Source organism: Rhinolophus ferrumequinum, chromosome 21 (genome assembly GCF_004115265.2).
Source record: "Rhinolophus ferrumequinum isolate MPI-CBG mRhiFer1 chromosome 21, mRhiFer1_v1.p, whole genome shotgun sequence".
Classification (NCBI taxonomy): Eukaryota; Metazoa; Chordata; class Mammalia; order Chiroptera; family Rhinolophidae; genus Rhinolophus; species Rhinolophus ferrumequinum.
This window is the reverse complement of record NC_046304.1, coordinates 39,630,432-39,654,956: the sequence shown is the minus strand read 5'-3', so window position 1 is coordinate 39,654,956 and position 24,525 is coordinate 39,630,432. Positions and strand designations below refer to the sequence as shown.

Genomic DNA, 24,525 nt, shown 5'->3' with positions numbered 1-24,525 from the left:
CAACTTTATTTAGTTCCTAAACCAAATTAATTGTGAAGTTTAACAGGAATGGCATAAAAAGGCCAAACATGACCTCTCTGAGGCTTGTACACACAGTTGCTCTATTTCCAAACTAACAACTCAGGTCCTCACCCACAGCTAGGCCCCCCTTTCTTCCTCCAAAAGGAGTCACAGAATAGCACCAGGCTTCTGGTAGCTTCAACATTTAAAGAGACAAACACACAGGCACAGAAGGATGAATAGAACCACAGTACAAAATGTAATAAAAAAAAAGTGGCCAAAGAATCGATAGCAAACCTATCTCTGTCTCCAGATTAATGGCTTGGCTGAAAGAAATGGGGGGAGGTCCTTGGGGAGGGAAGAGAGTGATGGAGAAGTTGGCACGTGAGCCACTGACCCTGGAACAGAACCCCGGACCGAGGCAGGGAAGAGCAGACAGGGGTCTGTTCCCCAAGGGGGCTCTGGCCATATCCTGGGCTCAGGGGAAAGGTCAGTGCTGGGCCCCCACTAAGTGCAGCGGGGGAGCTCTGCAAGTGCAGCAGCCGAGCCCCTCCTCTGCTTCGTATGTTCCTGAGGATGAGTGCACAGCGTGGGGGTTGGGGGAGGGGACACAAACAAGGCATTTTGGAAAGCAGGAGAGCCACATGCTTGTGGGAAAGGAGGCTGGTGGTAGGGAACACAGATAACTAACCCGAGGCAAGTGCCTACGGAGGGACAGGAAGCGGGGCCAGGGCTTCTGCTGCTCCAGCTTGTGACTCCTCCCTATGCCAACCTTGCCTCTGCCTCCTGGAAAGTGATGGACAAGCCCATCACAGATCACGGCGGGGTCAGGAACATGGCTGGAGGTAGGAGAGGGCAGCCCCCAAGCCCAGACTCTCGATCCTACTTGAAGACTGTGTGGGTGGAAGGACTAGCTCTGTCGACCCACAGAGCTTGGCCATGACAACTGCTATTCACTTGGACTTCAAAGGCCAGGCCCTGGGACTCCTGGCTCCGTTGGGGAGGCCCTGGGGCACTGCCGCTCCGCGTATCGGTCTGCCTGGCTGGGTGTGCAGCACTTAGCAGAGGCGTAACTTCTACCTGTGTACCTGGCTCTTGAGTCAGGAGCTGTCTGGCCCCATAAAGAGCTGTGTGCCCTCAGGGACTCACAGGAGCAGTTCTCTGTTGGTGCTGGGCTGGGGCTGGGAGACGGGGAGGCAAGGGACTGGGAGAGGCTGGGGGCCCCACAACCATCGGGAGCAGCTGGCTCCCCTGCTGGCTGGCAGACAGTGGGGGAGAGAGGTAGCCTGGCTCTCCACAGGTCTTCCTGGGGGTTGCACGCCCACAGCTGAATGCAGGTGGGCTGACAGCTGGCCTGGACCTGCGGGGCAGCTGGGAAGCTGGTCAGCCTGCTGGGAGACAGAGCCGGGGGCTGCACACTCAGAATCCTCAGGTCCTGGGGAATATTCTCCTCCCGGCCAGGGGGGCTGTGTGGCCCAGAGCTCTGATGGCCTGTCTGTGGGGTGCGAGGGGGAGGGGTCGGAGAAGGAGAGGCTGGTCTGTGGGTGGCAGGAAGGCAGGAGGGAGGCCAGAGGCTTGGGCTCATGGCCTGGAAGGGGAAAAGAAAGATGTCTGCTACTGGTTGGCCTGGTGCCACAGGGACGGGGGCCTCTTGGGGCAAAGAATGAGGCCTGTGGCCAGGAGACCCCTGGCCTCTTTTCGGCATTGCCACTAGAGAACTGAACCTTCCTTTTGTGGCCAACACGTGCCAGGTGTCTGTCAGAGGAGAGGTCCACAAAACCGGAGTTGGTCAATAGGCACTGGCAAGCAGGGCTACTGGACACCAGTGTCCCTGGGGGGTCCACAGTGGTACCAACCGACCCCCCCAGCTCTTGGCAGCTTGCTGCTGGTCCAGGTGTCTTGCCAGCCCCCACATGTTCAGCTGGTGCCTTCATGCCACCCACTATCCCATACTGTTTCAGGATGCCTGGGGCCTGGTGGTCGTCTTTCTCCCTCATCCTGGAAGATGATGCCCCGGCATCGGAGGGCTGGCTGTGAGGCACAGTCTCAGGACACAGAGGGTCATGATCCGAAGCCAGTGAGCCTGGCTGCCTGTGAGGACAGAAATACACTGTGTGTCACAGGGCTCAGCTCCAGAGCAGGTGGCAAGCTGGGATCCTCCCTGGCAGGCTGAGGGCAAGGTGGGGAGGTGGTGGAGCACGCATGGTGCTACCTTTCTGGGTTTTGGGTTGCTGAAGAGAGCTGTCCACTCTGGGGCCCTGTGAAAGGCCTGCTTTTGGGGTCTGACCCTGCAGTAGTGGCCAGCACTGTTTGCGCCTCTCTGCGGCCTGTGGGCGGGGCTTGCCGGAGGGACAGGTTAGAGGCTGTTCCATTGAGTAAGTTCACAGAGGAAGCTGTGCCCTTTGGCGGCCGCAGGAAATAGCACGGAGCCTGGCTGTCCAAGCTGAACCCAGGGAGTGACCCCAAGGTACAGACTTGGGGTGAGAGGTAAAGCTATAGCTCCTTGGTGTGCAACAGCAGGAAGCTCAGTGAGCCCTGGAATTCCACTGAAACCCCTGCAATCCTTTCTGGGAGTAATTTCTAGAGAGGCAGAAAGACCTTGTTCTTCACTTACCTGGGAGGGACACAGGAACCCCCTCTCCCCACTTGGGAAGGCTAGACAGGCACATGACCAGGGGTATGCTGAGCTGCTCCCTCAGCCCCCCATAACTGTGGCAGTGCCCATGTGTGAGGGAGGGAGCCACGCTCTGGTCTGGGCCCAGTCCCAATCGGCTAAAGCCACAAACAGAGGTCTCTCCCCACCCTCTGCCCTTATCTCTAAATCAAACATAACAGAAAGGTGAGGAAAGAGAAAAATGCCATAGCTTGGTCCATGCTGTCACCAACCTGAGGTTCCTTCCCACCTGGAGAGGGTGGTAACAGAAGAGTGACTGCAGCTGTGCTTGTCACCCATGGCAGGGCTGCACCGCGGCGCTCACCTGGGGAGGCTGGCCTGGAAAGGGATGTCCGCAAAGCTGTGGCTGAGCCGGGCAATGATCCGATCGACTTCTGCATACGGCTGGGCTTCTAGGGCAAAGCCCTGGTGCTGGGCACTCTGGAGATGCTGTTCGGGGGTGAGAGGAGGCACAGGGCTTAGACGGCCAGGGCAGGGTGCCCGCAGACCTCCCAGCCACACCAGGGTGGAGAGACTAGGCGGGAAAGGCTCTCAGAACAGCCCGGGGAGCAGCTGCTTAGCGGGGAAGGGGCTCACCCCATGGAGCTCCTCGAAGGCCTCCTGGCAGCACTCGCAGTACCCTTTCTTCCTCCTGGGCATGGTGCGAGCCGCTGACTGCGGGCTTGGCTCTCGGTCCTTGGGTTCTCTGGGGAGGGCACAAGGTGGGACAAAGTGGTCACTGCTGGGGCTCTCAGAGCAGGAACTGCTGCTTCAGGGCCTGCGGCCCAGGCCAGGGGGCGATGGACAGAGCTGGGCAGGCACAGGCAGGCCTGCTCCACTCAGCACCACTCGTCCAAAGGTGGCAGGAGAGGCAAGAAGGAAGATGAGACCTCCCCGTGGGCACCCTGTCCTAGCTCTGTCCTTTCCCTACCCACACATCTCAAACCACAGGTGGGAATGGGGGTGGCAGCAGCAAGAATCCTTAGAAGGACAAGTGCAGCTCTGTGCTCAGACCGAAGCCCGCATTCATTGGACGTGTGAAATGAAAGGGAAAAGGCATCAACAGCAGGGGCCACTGTCCTGCCTTTGGCCCCCTCCACTGTCGATGTCCGCTTCCCTTGGTTCAGTCTGTCTTCTCCCTTATGCTTACTACTTGTCCCTTGCACAGCTGCCACGTTCACTGAAGACTTTCACATCTTTTTCTCAAACCTGACTTCTCGTCTGACTTTCAGTTCCTATGTCTTCTAATGGCCTATAGGGCATTGCTATCAATATTTGGCTGGCCCAACCAACTCAACAAATCCAAAACATTCCCCTTTAAGGACTTCCTAAGTATGACACAAAACCCAAAAAAGCTGATAACTTCAACTACATGCAATTTAAAAAAAATGCATGACGGAAAACATAAGCAAAGTTAAAAGACCAACCACAAACTAGGTGTGGGGGCGGTAACATTTATAACTAATAACACAGCAAAGGGCTCATTTCCCTACTACATGGAGGGCTCCTGACAGATCCCTAAGAAACAGTCAATAACCGAGTAGGAGAATGGGAAACAGTATGCTGAAGGTGCACACAAAGAGATTCATATGATCCAAAAACATATGAAAACATACTTAACCTCGTTCATAATAAGGAATAAAAATTAGAATCACACTGAGATACGGTGTGTAACCTATCAGATTGGCAGGAGTCACCAATTCTAACAGCTGACAGCATTAGCCAAGGGGATGGGGACACAGGTGGGTCAGAGTGTTCACCAGCATCCCCTCCGTGAAAAGCAGTTTGGCCACGTTTATCAAAATTGTAAGTGCAGGTGCCCTCTGACCCAGCATTTCCACTTTTAGGAATTTATTTCACAAATGTACTTGAACAATCAAATTTTCTCTGAACGTGACTATTCATTGCAGCATTGTTTATAATAGCAAAAAACTGGAAATAATCTAAGCATCCATCAGTAAGAGACTGGTTAAATAACAAATTAAATCCAGGCAGTGGAATACCCTGCAGCCATAGAAAGGAATGACGATGCTTTTCAGGTACTAATAGGAAATGAGTCTAGGACGTAATAAGGGAAAAGCAAGACCCAGCACAGTGCATGTTAAGCTACTCTTCATGTAAGAAGAGGAACAAAAGGTACACGAGGTACTTCTGCGCACAGAAGTGCACTGTCTCTGGAGATAGACCCATGAGCTGGAGATTAGAGGGTGGGTAGGGGATACAGGCTTTCCACTTCAAGCCCTTTGTAACGCTTGAATTTTGAACCAAAATAATAATTTTAAAATTTAAAAAAATTAAACATTTTCTCCCATAGATTTTTCTACACGCACACACACACACACACACACCCCCACACATCCCCATGCTCCTCACGTGTAGACACCAAGCTTCACTGCTTCAGTTTCCCTTTACAACCTCTCGCTCCTCTGTGATCCTGAAGCCACCCCAGGCCTAGCCCCAAGCCCACCGCCCCTTGGCTGGCTTTCTATGGTATCCCTTGTGCCTTCGGGGAAAGGAGAAGGGCACCTGGACTTCACCTCTGCCCATTGTCTCCTTCCTCCCCTCTCCATCAACTGCCACATTCCCTTCTGGTTTGCCTCCCATTTGCACTATTTCCTGACCCCGCCACCTCTGTCTGCGGGTGGAACCCGCAGGCCCTCCTTGGCCCTGGAACTCTCAGGCTGAGAGTCTGTGCTGTCCTATTCTCCTGCTTTATGAACTAACCCTGTGGCCCAGAAGTTCGAGAGGGTCTGAGAAGGCACATAGGTTATCATCCGAGCCGTGTTTCTTCTGCACTTTGGTCAGTAAAAGTTCACATTCTCACAGCTGTGACAAGCAGGAATACCAACAAGCCTACAAGCCACTTTGGGCCACATAATGCGGGAGAGCCCCAGATAACTAATAACCTTAGCTACTCCTCACTTAGCCAAAGGCCTCAAATTTTGATATGCATCACATCACCCGGGGAGTTTGGGAGGACGCAGCTTTTGGGGTTCCATCACCAGAGACTGTGATTCTGTAGGTGTGGAGTGGAGTCCAGGAACCTGAATTTTTAATGAGACCCCAGGGGATTCTGATGAAGGTGGTTACAGCTCGGAGTTTTAGAAACCAGCCGATTGTCCTCTGGACACAAGTCAAATTCTTCAGTAGGAATGGAGAACACTGAGTAAGATGGATGAACACTCTTACACTCCTCATGTCTCTCTTCCCTGGGCGAAGTTCCCAGAATAGACTTCGCCTAAGGAGCTAACACATGGCCATTCCCAAATCTGACCAGCAGGCCCCCGAGTGGAAGGTCTTTGGCCTGTAACCAGCCCTTGTTGTTCAGGAACCAGAAAGACCCACCTGGTACGGTGCGAGCTGCCTGTGGTCGTCGGAGCCTCAAAGGGACTTGCAGCTTTGGGTCCCAGAAAAGAAATTTCAGGAAAGGATTTAAACTGATGGTGGAAAGGACGAAATTTCCTGAAACACAGAAAACTTCCACTTTGACTACAGTGGGGAAGGGAAAGGATGGGGGTAGGGCAGCCCAATCCCTAGAATCCTAATCCTGATAAAGTGGACTCACCCACACATCTTTTAGGATCTCAAACACATCACCCTTGCTAGGTTTAAAGGAATACTTATGTTCTCCACGTCGACTTTTCAAGCCTTAGCTGAATCCTATAGCCACCCTGAGCTGAGTGCAACAAGTGGAGGAAACGACGCCCAAAGGGTTCTGGGACTCACCCAAGAGCTAGTAAGTGGCCTAATGAGTGGCCACTGGAAGGCACGTCTAGTTCTTCCCACCTTTCCATTTTGTTTCTTGACCCTAAACAACTATTGAGGACTCGAGCAGAATCTAAAGGCAAGGATGTTTACACCAGAGCTGTGACTTTCCTGCTCCATGAAAAGCAACACTTTGGCTCCCCTGTGCCATCTGAGGGGTGGTTCTGAATGGTAAAGAGGCACAGTGCAGGTTCTGGATAGTCAGACCCATACTGAGTAGTTTTGGTGGTCTGACTCAAGTTGCTCACATTCAAGAGACTTTCGGAGCCAGATCTGGTGGTGTGGACACTCAGCAAACCCTGCTCATAAATTGTGGGCACCCCAGGTTTGGTACCATGGCCTGTGCTTCTGGCAGCGTGCAGGCCATGCATTCCTGGGTGGCGTGGTGAGAACCCTGTGGCCCCAGGAGTGAATTAACGATGAGGCTTCTTAGACCCTTAAGGAGAAGGGGATGCACAGCCCTGGTACCCGCCGTCTTTCTTTTCAGTGTTGTTTTGTTTCTGCTTAGGAGGCTGGAAAGTTGATAGTAAGGCTATCAGACTTTGAAGAGCACCTGCTTCAGAACAGCACATAAAAAGAATCACGAGAAACCTCAGCTCCGCTTGGATATCCCGTTGCCTATGATGCTAGGGGCACATAAGCATGTGTGCCCCCCTCCAGTGACAGTGACATCACCGGTGCTTGCCATGTGCAATGAGAGATGCTGAGGCATTGGTGGTATCTCTCAGCCACTGCATTCGAGTCGTGACTACTTATATTTATGTGGCTGTGAAGGGGCTGTTTATTTATGTGGTTGTGAACGGACATGCACTACATCCTGGAACTGGGGAGGACAGCACCTCTTGCCATCCGTGTTCTTTCCACTCACTTTGGGCCACCAAAGCCAACTCTATATTGTGTGTAGGGGCCAGAAGGGCAGGCATGCCAGGCTCCCAGGGCTGGGTCTTTAGCTGTTCTGCCTATGGCTGAGGGACCCAGAAAACTCTGGTCCCAGGAGTCTCTGCTGGGCACACCTGGACTTTTTCTCTTTTAAAAAACTTTTTGTTTTGAGATAATTATAGATTCACATGGACTTTTGCTTTAGTACCGTGTTCCCCGGAAATAAGACCTAGCCGGACAATCAGCTCTAATGCGTCTTTTGGAGCAAACATTAATATAAGACCGGGTCTTGTATTATATTATAGTAAAATAAGACCAGGTCTTATATTAATGTTTGCTCCAAAAGACGCATTAGAGCTGATTGTCCGGCTAGGTCTTATTTTCGGGGAAACACGGTATTTATTAAAGAGTCAGTGCTAACCCAGGTGGCTAACGGCTCATCAGATTATCATCAACGTGACCCTCCCGCTCTAGATAAGAAGAGGCCCTAATGGTAGACAGGGCAGAGTGGCGAGGGCCACTCAAGTTGCCCTCTTAGCTGAGGCCACTGGATTCCAGCCTCAGCTAAGATTCATTAATAACGTGCAAGTCCCTAATTTCTCTGACCTCAGTTTCCCCACTAGAAAGAGGATGGACTCTCCACATCTATTTTCCACCCAGGGTTGTCACGAGATACCGTGACATACCGAGGGTTCTGCACAGCGAAACCAAGAGGCTTCATCAGGTGTAAAGGGAATCCCAATACCACCCCAAGCGCCCGCACGTCAGCCAAGATGACTGCACTGGGCCCAGCCATGATTCGAGAGTAAGTGTCAGCGTTCACCTAGCAGAAAATGCAATGAAATAATGAGCTTGGATGGGACATGATGAGCTCGTAAAAGCCGAGCATTAGGAGGAGGTCATTCACACAGAGGGTCATTAACCTCTGACTCATGACCAAGAGGAGTGCCGGCTGCGCACGCTTCAGAGGCTCCTCCTGGTCTGTGTGAGACTTCTCTATGACATGGGGAGAAACCAGCTTCTGGGAAGACAAAGATGCAGGGCTGACGGCATCTCAGCTTGGGACCTCTCTTCCACGTGGGCCCGGTCTGGGTGACGGGAGAAGGAGGAGGCCCCACTCACCTGCTCTCATCTTCGATTTTGAGGAACGGTGCTTTCAGTCTGGCCACTGGAAAGGCAGAGTGCACACATTAGCATCTGTCTGCTCCAGCACAGAGCCCGCACTGCACACACAGGAAATGCTCGGAGAGGCGAGGCCCTGCCAAAGCCTAAGAGCCTTAGAGCTGGAACACACGCTGCCCCAAGGTGTGCCTTTCCATTTGGCAGAGGGGAGGCACCTATTCCCATCTCATCTAGCTTCTACCCTGGGAGAAAGAGTTCCACTTTGTGGGGAGAGATTGCAGGGTGCCCGGACTCCGAGGCGTGCCATCCCTCAGCAGGACGGAGGACCCTTCTACGTGTGGATTCTGTAGGCTGTCAATCAACCATTAGGAACCTAGCTGGGGGGAAAACCCAGCCCCTGCCCATTTCTGCTAAAAGCCTCAGCTCCTTCCCAGACCTTTACTCCTGGTGTCTCAGAATCCTGAGGGGCCTGCAAACACTCCCAGGCAGAATTCTCCTTGAGGACCCTGGGGTTTTTTTGGAGGGAGGAGAAGAGAGAAAGAGAGCTGAAGAGTGTTTAGAGATCTTAGCAGAAGGATAGCAAAAAAAAACAAACAAAATATCAAAATCTGATTCTGGAAAAAAAAAGGGCAAAGGGGTTCTGGGAGGACATACTTGGAGTCAATTAATCAAGAGATTCATCCTCTACTACTAGCTAGTTATTTGCACAATGTACAAAATCTCTTAAGTATTGAGAACCACTTCTATTTTCCCATGGTGACCAGAAGTCCTGTCAAAGGGGCTGGAAGCCTGGGCAGAACAAACAGCCACCAAATCTCCATAGAGGCTGGCACCTCACAGCTTCCAGACCACTCGAGGTGGCCACCAATGCCCAAACAAAAAATAGCAGCCTTTCTTCTTGCACGGCAGCAGCTCCCTTTAATTACTTTTTTGGGGGCAATTCCTTCTCTAATTAACAGAGACAGTTATTAAAATCAATTTCCCCACAGATTTCAAACACAAGAGGTGCCAAGTGACTTTTCTTAGCTCCTGTTTGTGCACGAATAAATGCTACTTAAAGAGCATCTTTGGGAGAAACATCCAGGGGGAGAAACTCTCCTGCTGTCCAAGAAAAGCCGGGAGCTGGGCCCATCAATCTGCCTGTTTGTCAATTTCAGGGAGTTTGGCATTTCTGAAAGTGGTAGGCAGCTGTCAAACTGCCCACCCCAAACTGCTCCTGAATCAGAGGGAAAAGGATTCGGAACTTCAATCGATGGCCAGAAATAGCCAGAGGACACAGGAGCCAGAGTGACCGCATGGGGTCTTGGATCTAAGGAGAACCCCAGCCCAGCAGCTCTAGACTGGCTCATGGATGCCCCTCCCCCACTGCTCTCCTCTCCAAAGCCCAAACCCTCGGAACACAACAGGGCAACACAACCTGGACTCACTTCCTGCCGCAGAAAAGTGAGCAGATGCTGCCACAGAAGGAGTCACAGGGAAGCATTTAGGGAGGGAGGGATTGCAATTAGATGAGGAACAGCTACTACACTGACCTTTCCGCGTTCTTGACTCTGCTGGACATGTTCCCTAAATGGAAAGGGAAAATAGGTTAGGGACGTGAGGGAGCCCGGGGGGTCGAGGAACCGGGCTGGTGAGCTGAGCGGCTGTGAGTCTGCCCCACTTGGCTTCCTGCTGTCGGCTGGGCCCTGAGCTAGAGCAGACCTGAGCACAACGGCTCCCTCCGCTTCTCCAGGGACATGATGAGGGGTGAGCGTTGCGTGTGAATCTCAAGCTGACTTTGTGGAGGGAATGCAGGGCGGAGCAACAGCAAGAACTGTGGTGCCCCACAGGCCTGGGTGGGAACTGGAGCTGCACGGCCTGTGATGTGAGGAGCACTCACCACCTCATCGGATGTGGTGCAAATGAAATTAAAAGCAGCTAACGGACCTAACGCGGAGCAGGCGCTCACTCAATGGTAGCTTGTAAATACAAGGCCATTCCAGGTCAGCTTACAGGACAAGCATGAAGACAATGCCTTTTGCTTTCCTGTGCCCTATCTTGTGTAACCTGACTGTTGGTCAAAACCAACATTCAGGCCAAGGTCAAACAAAACTAATACTAAAAACTAAATGGTAGAAAATGAAGAAATCAGAGTTGGGGGCTGGGGGCGGGATGAGTGATCCAGTGACTCCATGGGACTGCTAGTCCTCCTCCAGTCCACACCTCCAGGGCAAGACAACCCAAAGAAGCCTTCCACATCCCCTCTCCAATGAGCAAACTGCACCCAGAACTCATTCCAAAAGACTCCCAATTATCTACAAAATAGATTAAGTAAACAATGCAAAGTGAAAAGTGTATTTGCATAAAAGGGGGAATTTTTGACACATCTTCTTGTAAATGCACGAAGTCCTGGAAGGATACCTGAGGAACTACTCGCACTATTATCTCAGGGAGGGAGCGTGGTGGCTGCGGAACAGAAGGTAGAGGGGAGAAACTTTCACTGTATACCTTTGTCCAACTGTGACCATCCAAATCTATTTAGCAGCAGCAGAAGACCCTCATACCACAAGGTGTGAAGCGAGGGGCACCGAGGCCGAGTGCTTCATCAGGTATGGGTGTGCTCTGCTACTGCTGTTAGTCCTGCTCCTGGGTGCCAGGCCCTGGGTGAACCGGCAGGGCTTAGTCCTTCCTCAGAGTCAGGCTGGGTGAAAGCACAGTGGCTTTAAATTAGCCCGGGCTCTCTTGATGTGGTACACACAGTTCTGACTCCAGCAAAGGAAGGAAAAGCCAAACCAGAATTTGGAATATGGCAGCTATTTCAGACTGCACACCCCTGCCCCCACCCATGCTATCTGCAGGCTCATTCCCAGGCCAAGAGTTGTCCCCAGAAAGGCAGCCTGGCCAGCAGGCCATGCGCATTTATGTCTTATCTAGGCCAGGACTACCCACAGGCAGTCCATGACCCTGGCTGCAGTGAATGCCTCAGTGCATCATGGGAGGATTGCAGGTAACACGGGGGTGGGTGGGGCGGGGGGGAGGAGAGGCCAGGTTGTGGACACCAGGGGTGAGCTAACTAAGAGGCTACACTCCTCTTTCTCTTTCCAGGATGGCCATGGGGTGGGGGGGCAGGCGGGGGGGAAGTCATAGATTTAGTAAAGTAGTAACAGACTTCACAGTTTGCAAACCATCCATTTATTTCCCTTCAGTTCGGCAGGATGACCTACCTCTGGCTTCTTTGGCCCTTGTTTCTTCACACATAAAGCATCTAGAGAGAGTTGCTGCACGTGCATCATCATTTCTGTGGAGAAAACAGAGGGCGGTGGCTAAAGGCTCCTGCTCCTCATTCCCCAGCAAAAGCCCTTCCTGGGGCTGGGGGACTCAAAAGTCTCACCCGGCCTGCCACAGTGGATCACACCAGCCTGGCCTGCCACCTTCTGGCTATGTGTCACTTCTGCACCTGCTCATAATAAAAGAAAGGGCTGGGTCCTCCATCTCTGGAAAGGGACGTAAACAGGCTTCACACTCTCTTGTAGCACTGAATACAACTCGAGGTGCCTTATGGCTCACAAAGGGCTTTAAGGTACCACTAAAGCGCTGTTTCTGTGGGGAAGGCCCAGTCATCTGAGTTACTCAGATGTATCCTTAGGAGGGAAGACCCAACAGGGGTTACACATGTTGGAGCTTCTCTAACACACAGGAAGGCAGAAAACTAGATCAAGTCAGACACGGCTGGTTTTCCAGTGACGATGGAACCCCCACACGCCCCAGACCTGCACCTTCCCACATAGTTCTCTAACCCCTGGAAGATGGCAGGCTGGATCTGGACCAGCCCCCTTCATGGATCAGAGAAAACCCACAGACTCAAAGTGGAGTTGGGGGGCCAGTCATTGCCAGCCGATTCAGGACAGCTATTCTAGTGCAAATTTATTACAAGCTGCAGACAGGTGGTGACAGTGTGAGGCAACCCTATAGAAAAGAAAGAATGTGGATTTCAGTTGGGCCAAACTAGGTTGCGCCACAAAACTCTCTCCTGGTGAGCCCGTGGATAATTCACTTAATCCCTCTGAGGCTCAATTTCCTCCTTTGTATACTAGGCAGGGGACTGCGGTGAGGATTAAATGAGGTAACTCTTAGCACAGAGTAAATACCTGATAAGTGGTCATTAGTGGATATTAGGATTATTTCCTTATTTGTAAAACAAGATCATGACAGCAGCTTGCGGAAATGCTGTCAAGTGGGTTAAACGGAACGCACCTTCCAGTACTGACACTCTGCTGTCATGACTGCTGGTCTCCACACCCTCCCACCTTGTGGATCGACACAGTAACCGAGTCCACCGAGCTTCCAGCCAGCGTCCACAACCGGGATCCCTCTAAAAGCAGACGTTCCCCGCCAGTCACCAACTCTCCCCTCCACAGGAACCCCGGGCAGAAACGGTACCATCCACGTGCAGAATCCTCACTCCCCAGGAGCGGGCATTGGTCAGGAGGCTGCTGCTGCTCCCACTGCCTCCTCCGCTGCTGCTTCCCTGGAAAGACGAAGCCGTCAGGCAGGAGAATGACACGTCACAAAACCTGAACACTACAGAGACAGGTTGTCCTGTCTGGGAGCTCTGGGTCATCCGCATGGAGGGAGGTTGTGGAAGAAGTCTACCCCCACCCCCGGGGAGACCCCCACCCTCCACACAGGCCACGTCAGGCAGTGATGGACTGCTGCTCTACCTACGTGCTCTGTTCCGGCTACTTTGTAACTAGGAAGGAACACTAGCTTAGAAGAGAGCTGTCTGTTGGAAGGTCCTCTGTGAGGAAAGCTCTCAGCACGCAGCAATAAATACCCATCACCACGGTGGAGCAGGGAGCTCTGCCGGCTGCAGACCTTTCCCGCCCTGCGGCCTGCGTCTGACGTCATCCTCTCTCATCACAGCCAATGCACCCATCTTGATGTCACTTTAATGACTCCTCTCACAAGATCACCGTAACTCCTCCTCCTGCCACTTCACCCTCCGTGTGTCAGAGACAGTCACCTCCACCTGTCTCCCTCAGCTCACCTGGTTTCTGATGGCCTTCTGTAGAAGCTCTTTCCCTCTGCTCATAGGCACCTGATGGCAAGAGAAGAGCAATGAGCATGCTCTTAATATAATATAATATAATATAATATTAATATGACATGATATGATATAATATGATGTAATAACGGGTCTTATATTAATTTTTGCTCTAAAAGATGCACTAGAGCTGATTGTCCGGCTAGGTCTTATTTTCGGGGAAACACGGTGTTATTTTTGAACCTCTGACTCTGCAGTCCCATAAAGGATGACAATACATCATAAAAGAAATACCATGGGGAGAGCATGTTGTGAAGTGTTTAGATCTAGAGCTGTGATAAAATATTTTTAGTTTCTGAATTCAAATGAGAAATTCAATTAAACTGGATGAAACTAAGACCAGAGACTGTTTCAAAGGGCTCACCGAAGCTTCCTTCCTTTGTGTATAGAACACACCTTTCCTGCTCCATGAGGTTCTTACCGAGTCTACGGGTTTCTGGGAAGGCCTGGCGTGGCTGCCTTTGGGATCGGTCATGGACGATATTTCCACTCTGCTGTCGCTGGGGCCGGAGCAGCCTCTGTGGCTCATTCCACTGCTCTCTGTCTTTGCCTCCCTGCGGCTAGACACGATGTAACTTACTTCTTTGCTCAGAAAACCCTCAATTACCTGAAACCAGATCACAGAGGTGGCTGAAAACCAAAGGGCAGATGTGGAATCATCAACACTGAGAGATTGGGGAAGGAAATCTTGGCTGCCAGAAGTTCTAGAATCAATGTCTTTAAATAGACCAAATGCAGTTCTGCATTGGGCCCCCAAGGAGACATCATCCGGAGATATAATAGGGATTATATATAATATAATACAGGTTTTTGTCTCCAGAACTACTGCTCCTGACCCAGCAGCACGCCACAGGCTTTCAGTTATTTGACCAGTTCGAGTTCGTACAGAACGACAGCATGCTGAAGGGGCTGGACAGGATTAAAGGGTAGCCTGGGTAAGCCATGGTTTTTCCATGAAGATACACTGGGACATCCAGACACCACCCCTGTAAACTTGACTGCACTACCAAAAGAAACCTAAAATACGAAACCAGAAAGGGTTTGGCTACTACTCAGCTGCATAGGTATTGCTCACCTTACCTGTAAGCCCCTCATGGGCACTGAGGGGGTCTGATTCATCTTTGTATTTCAAGAGCCCAACACAGTGCCTGAAGCACAATACTTAACTCATGTTTGTGGGAAGATACTTAACTCACGTTCATGGTCAAAGTAATGGGTGTGAGTTCTAAAGCCTAGGCCTCAAGAGGCCTTGTACCTTCTCCCTTCACCTCCCTGGAGGAAAGGCTGCCCTGAGACCACTGTGTATGTTGGCTGGTCTCGCTTACTGTATACACACAAAAGCAGAATTCATACAGTGCATAAAAGAAGCTTCTCATGCAATGTATGAGTATGAGAAGCCACAGAGGCAGCCAGAACCAACTACCAGATACGTGAGTGAGGCCCTTCCAGCCCAGCTGACCCTGCAGCCAAATGCAGCTGCAGGAGCGAGGCCCTGATGAAACCAGCAGCGAAACCACCCAGCCAATCCACAGAATAGTAAGAAATAATCATTTGTTTTAAGCCCAAGTTCCAGGGTGGCTTTTTATATACAGCAAAGGCTAAATGACAGAATGGATTAAAAGTTCAAACTGTAATTTGGGGCCAGTTTGTGTATATAATTGCCATTCAGTCCATCCCCACTGCTGAGTCTCTACATCCTTGAGTTTCTGTTCGTTTGACAACCAAAGAGACTCTGCATCCCAAGCCTATTCGAGCAGTTTCCCCAGTTACCTGCCAGCTTTGGACCAAGCACTGTCATCCTATTTCCTACACACAAGGGACATCCCTGTCAACCCCTTACTAAAAGTATCACATGACATACCTCTGCTTTAAAAATATTTGAAAGGACTCAAATACAGCAAATGCTTTTTACCCAAAGTTGGTCACCGGTGTTATTTATAAGAGCTAGAATTTAGAAATAATCTAAATGTCCATAGGGTAAGGTAAGCAAATTAATAATCCACTCAAAAGAATATTATATTCTCAATACAAATCATGCATATGAGGGGCAATAATAATAGGAAAGTGCAAATGTTGTAAGGTTATGGGCAAAACGGCGGTAATTAAAGATGTATATGAGCTTCTCAGACCCGGAGTAAGATCTTTACTGATACATCCCCTCGCGCGAGGGAAGAGAAAAAATAAACATGTGGGATTACATCAAACTAAAAAGTTTTTTCACAGCAAAGGAAACCATCAATAAAACAAAAAGGGATCCTACTGAATGGGAAAAGATATTTGCCAATGATATATCTGATAAGGGTTTAATATCACAAATCTATAAAAAACTCACTCAACTCAACTCCAAAAAAACAAACGACCCAATTAAAAAATGGGCAGAGGACTTGAAGAGACATTTTTCTAAAAAGGACATCAGATGGCAAACAGAGATATGAAGAAATGCTCAACCTCACTAACCATCAGAGAAATGCCAATAAAAACCACAATGAGATACCACCTCACCCCAGTCAAAATGGCTATCATCAATAAATCAACAAACAACAAGTGCTGGCGCGGATGTGGAGAAAAGGGAACGCTTGTGCACTGTTGGTGGGATTGCAGATTGGTGCAGCCGCTATGGAAAACAGTATGGAGGTATCTCAAAAATCTGAAAATGGAACTACCTTATGATCCAGCAATTCCCCTCCTAGGTATCTATCCGGAGAAATCCAAAACTCCAATTCAAAAATCTCTATGCACTCCTATGTTTATTGCAGCACTATACACAATAGCTAAGACATGGAAACAACCGAAATGCCCATCGGTAGATGACTGGATTAAGAAACTGTGGTACATTTGTACAATGGAGTATTACGCAGCCATAAAGAAGAAAGAAATCTTACCATTTGCAACAACATGGATGGACCTAGAGAACATTATGTTAAGTTAAATAAGTCAGAGAAAGATAAGTACCATATGATCTCACTTATATGCGGAATCTAAAGAAAAGAATAAGTGAATGAACTAATCAGAAACAGTTTTGGAGACAAAGAGGAAAAACTGAGGGTTGCTAGATGGGCGGGGGGGGTGGGGGTAAGAGGGAAGGTGAGGGGATTAGAAAACAATCAGTAACCACAAGATGGCCACGGGGTTTTGAAAATTAATCTGGGGAACGTAATTTAGTGGTTACCAGAGGGTAAGGGGGTTGGGGGGTGGGAGATGAGGGTAAGGGGGATCAAATATATGGTGATGGAAGGAGAACTGACTCTGGGTGATGAACACATAATGTAATTTATAGATGATGTGATACAGAATTGTACACCTGAAATCTATGTAATTTTACTAACAATTGTCACCCCAATAAATTAAAAAAATAATTAAAAAAAAATGTATTCATGATCATAGCTACATAGAAAATAAGCATTAAAAAAAAAAAGGACAAAAAGACTGCAGTAGGTGAGTGGTTACGCAGGGTTGGGATGTTGAGAGGAAATGAGGAGTACCTGACAATGGGTATGGGTATCTTTTTGGGGTGATAAAAATGTTCTAAAATTGCCTGTGTAATTGCACTTGCACATCTCTGTGAATATACTAAAAACCAGTGAATTATATAGTTTAAATGTGTGAATTGTATGGTATGTGAATTTTATCTCAGTAAAGCCGTGAAAGAAAAAAAGAGAGAGAAAAAGAAAGAAAGAAAGAAAGGAAGGAAGAAAGGAAGAAAGAAAGAAAGGAGAAAGAAAAGGGAGAAGAGAAGAGAGTCCAGAAGAAAATAAATACATCAAAATAATGGTTGGCACTTGGAGCAGATCCATATTTTCCAACATTTCAAGAATGAATAGATATTATATATTTTTTTCATTAGCAAACAAATTAACTTTATTTTTAAAAAATGGTTTATACTTAAAATTGCTTTGGAAAATGTAGTGATACCACTGAAAATATCTGGAAGACACAGATATAATCCTTCTCCAGCTCCTGCCCTACAACCTGTCAAGGCACGTGGTGCCATAGGAGAGAAGCAGGTTACTTACCCCACCCAGCTGCTGGATGGCCCCCGTCAAAAACTGGAGATTCTTGCCAGCAGGCATATCCAAGTAAAAGGACTTTCCAGAAAAGGGTTGCCGCCTCCCAGCATCTGGTGAGCTTTTCTGGCATTTTCCCAGACACCTGGAAACTCTTAGCTGAGCCCCTAGAAAACAACAAAGAGGAACAAAGTGAGAAACTTAAGGTAAGACGGAGTCCTACAAGTCAAGCAACCCTCACCAACAGCCTGTGTGTGGTGTGCACCTGGCTAGGCTCTGAGCATACAAAGACGAATGTGAGGTTAGTGTTCCTGCAGTGGGCTGGTTTTCCTCCTCTATTCAACCCCCTAAACTCACTGGAGGGGCGTAAAACTGGGTCTAAGCCTTTGCATCTTCCTTCCAGGAGCACATTACCAATCAGTGTAGCTAACAGTCTCAAGTGAACGAACATTAGCTTTTAAGAAAATATGAGGCAACCAAAGAAAGCAAGTACTATGAAAGATGCTTTCCCTGGTATAGGTTATCTATCTGTTGTAAGTAATGGACCAGACAGAAAAAGAATTTTAAAGGATGATAAATATCCTCAAAAAAAGCAAGGGAGGATACTAGAATCATAAAAACAGGAATAGCAGGTAAAGAAAAGTATTGAGAACTCTTGCATGAATTTAGGAGAAAAGGTAAAACAGAAAATAATCCATCTACCAGAAGAGACAAAAAGGAATATTATCTATTTTAGCGTGGGCTCTGCATGAAAGGAAAGTCTCCCTGAGAGCTCAAAACCACAGGCCTCCCAAGAGTTTGGAATTCAAATTCATACCACTTATGTGGTTGGTCTAAGAACCTACGACCACCACCACCAAACAGAAATTAATGTAAAAAGTAATCCCAGCTAATAACACTTTGGGCATACTTTTAAGAATCCAAAGCAAAACAACTCTAGGGGTGGACAGCTCCGTCAGAGTTCCCAGAATTTCCTCAGACAAAAGCATCATCAAACATTAGCTCACTCTTCAACACTATAAAATAAACGAAGGAAACAAACCTCCATGGATACGAATCACCAGAGATAAGAGACAGCCAGATTAGATTCCTGAGAGCTCCAAATAGAATGATCAGTTATAGATTATAAAGTATTTAAATTGGTAAATAATTTTATTAAAATAAGTATTTAAAATGCTGTGAGAAAATAAATGTCAACTTAGAATTTTATATCCGACTAAGCAACTATTCAAGAATGAGGATAAAATACATTTTTCAAATAAACAAAACTCCAGACAGTTTATCACCAACCAATTATTACTAAAAGACTTCAAAAGGTGTACTTTGGAAAGAAGGAAACAGAACCTAGAAGGAAGGAGTGAAATGCCAAAAAAACTGATAAAAATATGTATAAATCTAAACAACCACTGACCATATAAACCAATAATAACGATGAGTAATTTGGAAGTTAGAAAGATAGTCAATAATAATAAGATTGTTGCCAGAGATCAATAATGCTAGATGAGGGGAGGGGTGGGTCAGAAATAGGGCAAGTCTAGGTCCTTGGAGTATTCAGGAGGCTAGAAAATATTTACACTATCAGACTTTACTATGGCACAATGGAAGCTAAGAGAAGATGGAATGTGTCTTCAAAACTCTGAGGGAAAACTATTTCCCACCTAGAACTCTTCACCTAGGTGAATTATTATTTGAATGTAAGTAGCATAGAACTGTCAGATTTGCACGATCTCAAAAAATGTCCTTGAAATGTACCCTTCCTCAGGAAATTATACCGGAAGATGCACTCCATCCAAAACAGGAAGTAAAGAGAAGAAAGTATGGAATTTAGCATATAGAGAATCTACGTAGAAAAGAAGCAAAGGGAATTCCATAGAATGATGAAGGGAGATCCTAGGATGAAATCGGTGGGACAGGTCTAGTGCACAGCTGGAGGAGACCTGAGTACTAAGACAAATGGTCTCAGAAGGTATGTCTCCCAGACAAAGAAGAAACTGACAGATTCTTTGATGAACTTGAAAGTATTGAGAAAAGATTCTGGTAAAAAAAAAAAAAAAAAGGCTTCTAGTAAAGAGTTTGGACCTGAATTAGTGCTCCATACACAGAAAACAGAGCATATTTCATAGTTTACTATATGGCTCAGCTGTGAATAACCTTTACACAATCATAATAATGTAAACACAAAACTACTAAAACCCTCTAAAATCCACATGTAGTCATAGTGAATTTTCAGAACAAATATAAAGAGAATAATCTAAACTTTCTAAAGTGAAAAGCAGGTACAAAGAAACAAGAATCAGATTGACATCAATTCTCAACAGCATCTACTTTTTGCAAGAAGAAATTACTGTAGTTTTTTAATGTGTTGAAGGAAAAACACTTTGACCCAAGAATTTAAATACAAGGTGAAATAAAGATATCCTCAGGCATACAAGCCTCCGAAAGCCCCCTTTTGAAAACACTCTTGGAGAAAGTTCTCCAGCAAAAAGAGAGATAGATCCAGAAGAAAGCAACAAGACATGGGAAGGAAGAGTAAGTAACTTAGTAAAGGGTATTACTGTTTAAAAGGCAACAACCAAATGGTGTATCTGTAATAATCCAGAACTAAAGCTAGATGATACCAGGAGGGGTGGAGGGAAGTATCCAGGGAAGTGACTATGTGCTAAAACACTTACATAATTGGGTAGGGGTGTTTAAGTTTATTGATAAAGAATTTTACGGTAAAAATAACCATGAATAGGGCTTTAATAAGGTCTACACTGACTGCCCATCTGTCTGCTAATCTTGTCGTAATATCAGACAGAAAGCTCTTGTTTGACCTTTACCGTGAATTCCTAAATGATCAATGACATCCATCAACATAACAACACACACAAAACCACTAATACTTAGAACACCCCAACAAGGCTAACATTTCTCGGCCTTTTCCTCCCAAGAGGCTCCGGGGCAGGAGAAACAACTTTGACCTCGCATCACTAGTTTTGATCTGTTACCTACCTAGGTCCGGAGCCCGGAGCCTACTCTCAGCCATTGAATTCTCCAGCTCAAGGCAATCGTCGCCTGAAAATGGACAAAACAGCAGCTGAACCACCTTCACTAGCCTTCGACCGTCCACCATTCCCTCGCCCCCCAAATCCCACACAGTCCCCAACGCGGCTACCAGCAACAGCAAGACTTAAGTACATCCCTACGCACAACCCATCTCAACTCCCGCGCTACCTTCCAGGCAATTGTCCCTCAGTCCCTCCTCCTCCTTTCAGACTCCTTCCTCAACTCCCGGGGCCTCTTGGCCACCCCTTGTACATTTCAAAGCCCGTGCCTCCCTCCAGGCTCCTGTCCCCTCAGTCCCTCTGCACCCTTAGATCTCAACTGTGACCCTTCCTGGCCCCTCTAGCCTCCCCACCTTCTGCACCTACCCACTCTCCAACTCCTGTGCCTACTTTCCGACCCCGTTATCCTTCTGACCCTTTTCCGCTTTCCTTCTCACTCCTTGTTCCCCTTCCCGGCATCCGTACCCTTTCCCGGCTCCCCCAAATTCTCGGCTCTTTCTCGGCCTCCGTACTCGTTTTTCAAGGCCGCCGTATTACATTCGCGGACTCCAAGAGCATTTTCAGACTCCGGAGCTCTGGCTGTTGCTCTGCAACTATAACATCATTCTCTAGGCGCCCTCGGTCGCGGCTACGGTTTAAATTTCCCGTGGGCTCCGCCCCTAAAACAATATAATAGCTGCAGGACTGCCCTACGGGAGCCCTAGAAGGACAATATTAATTCAGCGAATCCTTCCGCAAGTTTGGGATTAGTTTTAGTGATTTTTTTTTTAAGTTTATTGGGGTGGCAGTTGTTAGTAAAGTTACATAGGTTTAAGCGCGCAATTCTGTAATACATCATCTATATATTACAGTGTGTTCACCACTCAGAGTCAGTTCTCCTTCCATCACCATATATTTGTATAAATATAAATTTAAGAATACATGTACCCACATTGTGGTGGCCAGTGTCCAAGAGGGTCTGGAATGATCCTGGATTCTTGGCAGTCATGCCCACATCAAATAGGGCTATGGACCGATAGAATAACGAGGAAATGACAATGTACGGTTTCTGAGGCTGGGTCATAAAAGACATTTCAACATTTGTATTGCTGTTTCCTGGATGGCCAGTTATGGGGGAAGCCAGCATTCGTGACATGAGCACACTGTGAAGAAGCTCCCTGTGGAGACAAACTGAGGCTTCCTGTTAACAGGCAGCACTCGAGTAACTGAGGCATCTTGCAAGCAGATCCTTCAACCCTAGTCAAGCTTTCAGATGACTGCAACCTCATGAGATCCCAAGTCAGAAAATCCCAGCCAAGCTGCTCCCAAATTCCAGGTCCACAGGAATCTAGAGAAAAATAAATGATTATTGTTGTGTTAAGTCATTAAATTTGGGGGTGACTTGTACACAACAACAGATAATTAATACATACATAAACAAAAAAACTGGGATCCTCAATTTTTAAAAATGGAAAGGGGCCTGAAACCAAAACTTTCAGAATTGCTAACCTAGCCTATCCTGATTGATGCAAATATAATCAGATCAAATTACCTTTCTTTTCAAAAACTCCTGGTGGCTTTCCCTGTTTGTTCCTCAGACCAAACTTCTCTGTGTTGAACAAGCCTAGCTCATTTCTGCCTTAGGGCCTTTGCACTAACAGTTCCATTTCCCAGATCTTCTGTTTCCTTTTAGGCATCAGATCAAATCTCACTTTTTCAGATAGGACTTCTGAGACCCCCCATCCTAACAGTGGCTCCCCCATTCCTTGCCAGGTACACCACTTTGGTTTATTTTCTTCCCAGCACTTCCCACGATCAGAACGTATCTTATTTGTTTACTTGTTTAATCTCTATATTCCCCCTCACCCCTGGCAATGTAAGCCTAGAAGAACAAAGACCTTTTCTGTTTTACTCACTGTTATATCCCTAAAGTAAAGAACAGAGTAGGTGCTTAATGATTATTTGTTGAATGAATGAATGAATTTCTCGGATCTTCAGTTTTTTATTTGTAAAATGAAGATAATATTATCTACCAGGTAGTGAGGTTTTAAAGATTAAAGATGTGTTTAGCACAAAGTCAACGACCAGAAAAAGGCAGCTTTTACTATGTGGCAGAAAATATTTTGAGATAATAATTCAAAATTTTCTTTCTCACCATTTTTCTTGATTCCTGAAGGGAAGCGCTTAGAATTAAAAAAAAATTTTAAATCCAGCTCATAGCACAGAACAAGGGCCAATTTCCTTAAAAATCTGTACAGAGAGATACAGAAAAGACCAACAACCCAAATGAAAATGGGTAAGTGAACATTCACAGACAAGGAAATACAAAGAGCATTCAAATATGCTCAACCTCACTTAAAGTAATAGAAATGCAAATTAAATCTATACCAAAATACCATTTTTCACTTAACAGACTGGCAAAGATCAATTTTGCTAGTACAACCTCCTGTATAAGGCAATTTGGCGCTATCTAGCAAAATTAAAATGTACATATTTTTCCACCCAGCAACCCCATGTCTAGTAGCTATTCTGCAGATATACTCACACATATGCGATATGACTTATGTAATAAAGGTATCTACTGCAGCACTTCAGTATCTACTGGCCATATGGTGTTTATTCGTGTGAAATAATGACACAGAAAAGGGATACAGATATATTTATTTATTTTATTTTACAAATACCGATGGAGTGCTTTCTATGATGTTCAAAGTGCTTTAAAAATAGTAATGAGTTTAATCCCCAGAACAATCCTAGGAGATAGGTAATAACTATGTCCATTTTATACGTGGGAATACTGAGGTTATATCTTGCTTGAAGTCACACAGCCAGGGTGTATTAGTACTGGGATTCGAACCCAGGCAGTCTGACTTCCAAGGCCTTGCTCTTAACATTGCTCTCTGCTGCCTCCCAATTTAGGGCAAAATGGAGAAAGAAAATTGATACAGGGATTTTAAAATCTGACAAAATAGACTTTAAGGGATAAAGAATTATTAGGGATACAGGTGTCATTGCTTGATGATAAACAATTCACCAGGAACTATAATAACCTAGTACTTATAGGAATTTAACAACAAAGCATCAAAATATTTAAAGCAGAAATACAAGGGAAGGCTGAAAAATGTACAAATATAGTGAGACATTTTAATATACTTTTCCCCTAAAAAGTATGACAGAGGGAACAAACTAACAAACTTAAATATGCAAATATTAGAAAACAAATATTATTTTCAAGTACACATGGAACATTATAAAATTTGACTTACACCAGGCCACCAAAGTATCAAAGAATCAATATCATACAGAACATATCCTATGACCAGAATATAATGAAGTTAGAACTCAATAACAAGAAGATATTTTTTTTTCAAAAAAGGAATAAAACAAAATGCATACTTCTGGAAATTTAAAACCATACTTCTAAAGAATTCATAATAGGAGAATAAAACAATGGAAATTTTAATATATTTAGAAATGCAACAATGAAAAACTACATATCAAAAGTTGTGAGATTCCTTTTAAAAAAATGACATCCAGCTAAAATACCTAGAGGTAAATATGACCTTAAGTGTATATTCTATATTAGAAAACAGGACAGATCGAAAATGAATCAGCTAAGTGTTCACCTAGAGAAATCAGAAAAAGAACAGAGTATACCCCCAAATTGCAGATAGTCAGCAATATAAATAGAAATTAATAAAATAGAAAAAAAGTAAAAAGTATACTCCTACAAATCAGTATGGAAAAGACAAATAATCCAATAGAAAAATCCAGAAGAGACATAAACAGGCAATCCAAAAATGAGGACATTTTAAGGGCTAATAAACATAAAAAATGCTCATACTCACTAGTAATTAGGGAGACGCAAATTAAACAACAATTAGATGTCATTTCCCACCCTTTTGGCTGGCAAAAAAATAAAGTATATTAAAACCAAGTTTCAATAAAAGTTTGAAGAAAAGGGTGGGAATGTAAACTGGAGCAAAGTGCTTG

The 24,525-nt window shown here is 46.5% G+C and overlaps 1 protein-coding gene across 2 annotated transcripts; it reads right to left on the bottom strand.

Annotated features, from left to right (window-relative positions):
* On the bottom strand, nt 1-21,198 carry DBF4B (DBF4 zinc finger B). 2 transcript variants are annotated; one of them, XM_033089051.1, is made up of 13 exons: nt 21,019-21,198; nt 20,501-20,563; nt 17,516-17,673; nt 13,924-14,109; nt 13,446-13,496; nt 12,839-12,926; nt 11,623-11,696; nt 9,952-9,985; nt 8,420-8,465; nt 5,999-6,115; nt 3,251-3,359; nt 2,979-3,103; nt 1-2,091 (listed from the first exon to the last, which is right to left on the bottom strand). In XM_033089051.1, the coding sequence occupies exons 2-13, from the start codon at nt 20,532-20,534 to the stop codon at nt 1,146-1,148; spliced, it is 1,968 nt and encodes a 655-aa protein (XP_032944942.1). In that variant the 5' UTR covers nt 20,535-20,563; nt 21,019-21,198; the 3' UTR covers nt 1-1,145. The 2 variants fall into 2 exon arrangements, with proteins under 2 accessions (XP_032944942.1, XP_032944943.1); XM_033089052.1 differs by lacking the exon at nt 21,019-21,198 and adding an exon at nt 20,920-20,956.
* Between the last annotated feature and the right edge of the window lie 3,327 nt (nt 21,199-24,525).

Coding starts and splice junctions, on each gene's coding strand:
- DBF4B (XM_033089051.1), bottom strand. CDS start 20,534: ATGGCTGAGAGTAGGCTCCGGGCTCCGGACCTAG. Junction 12,927..13,445: donor AGAAGGCCATCAGAAACCAG/GTGAGCTGAGGG, acceptor TCGTCTTTCCAG/GGAAGCAGCAGCGGAGGAGG. Junction 3,104..3,250: donor CCTTCGAGGAGCTCCATGGG/GTGAGCCCCTTC, acceptor ACCCCCGAACAG/CATCTCCAGAGTGCCCAGCA.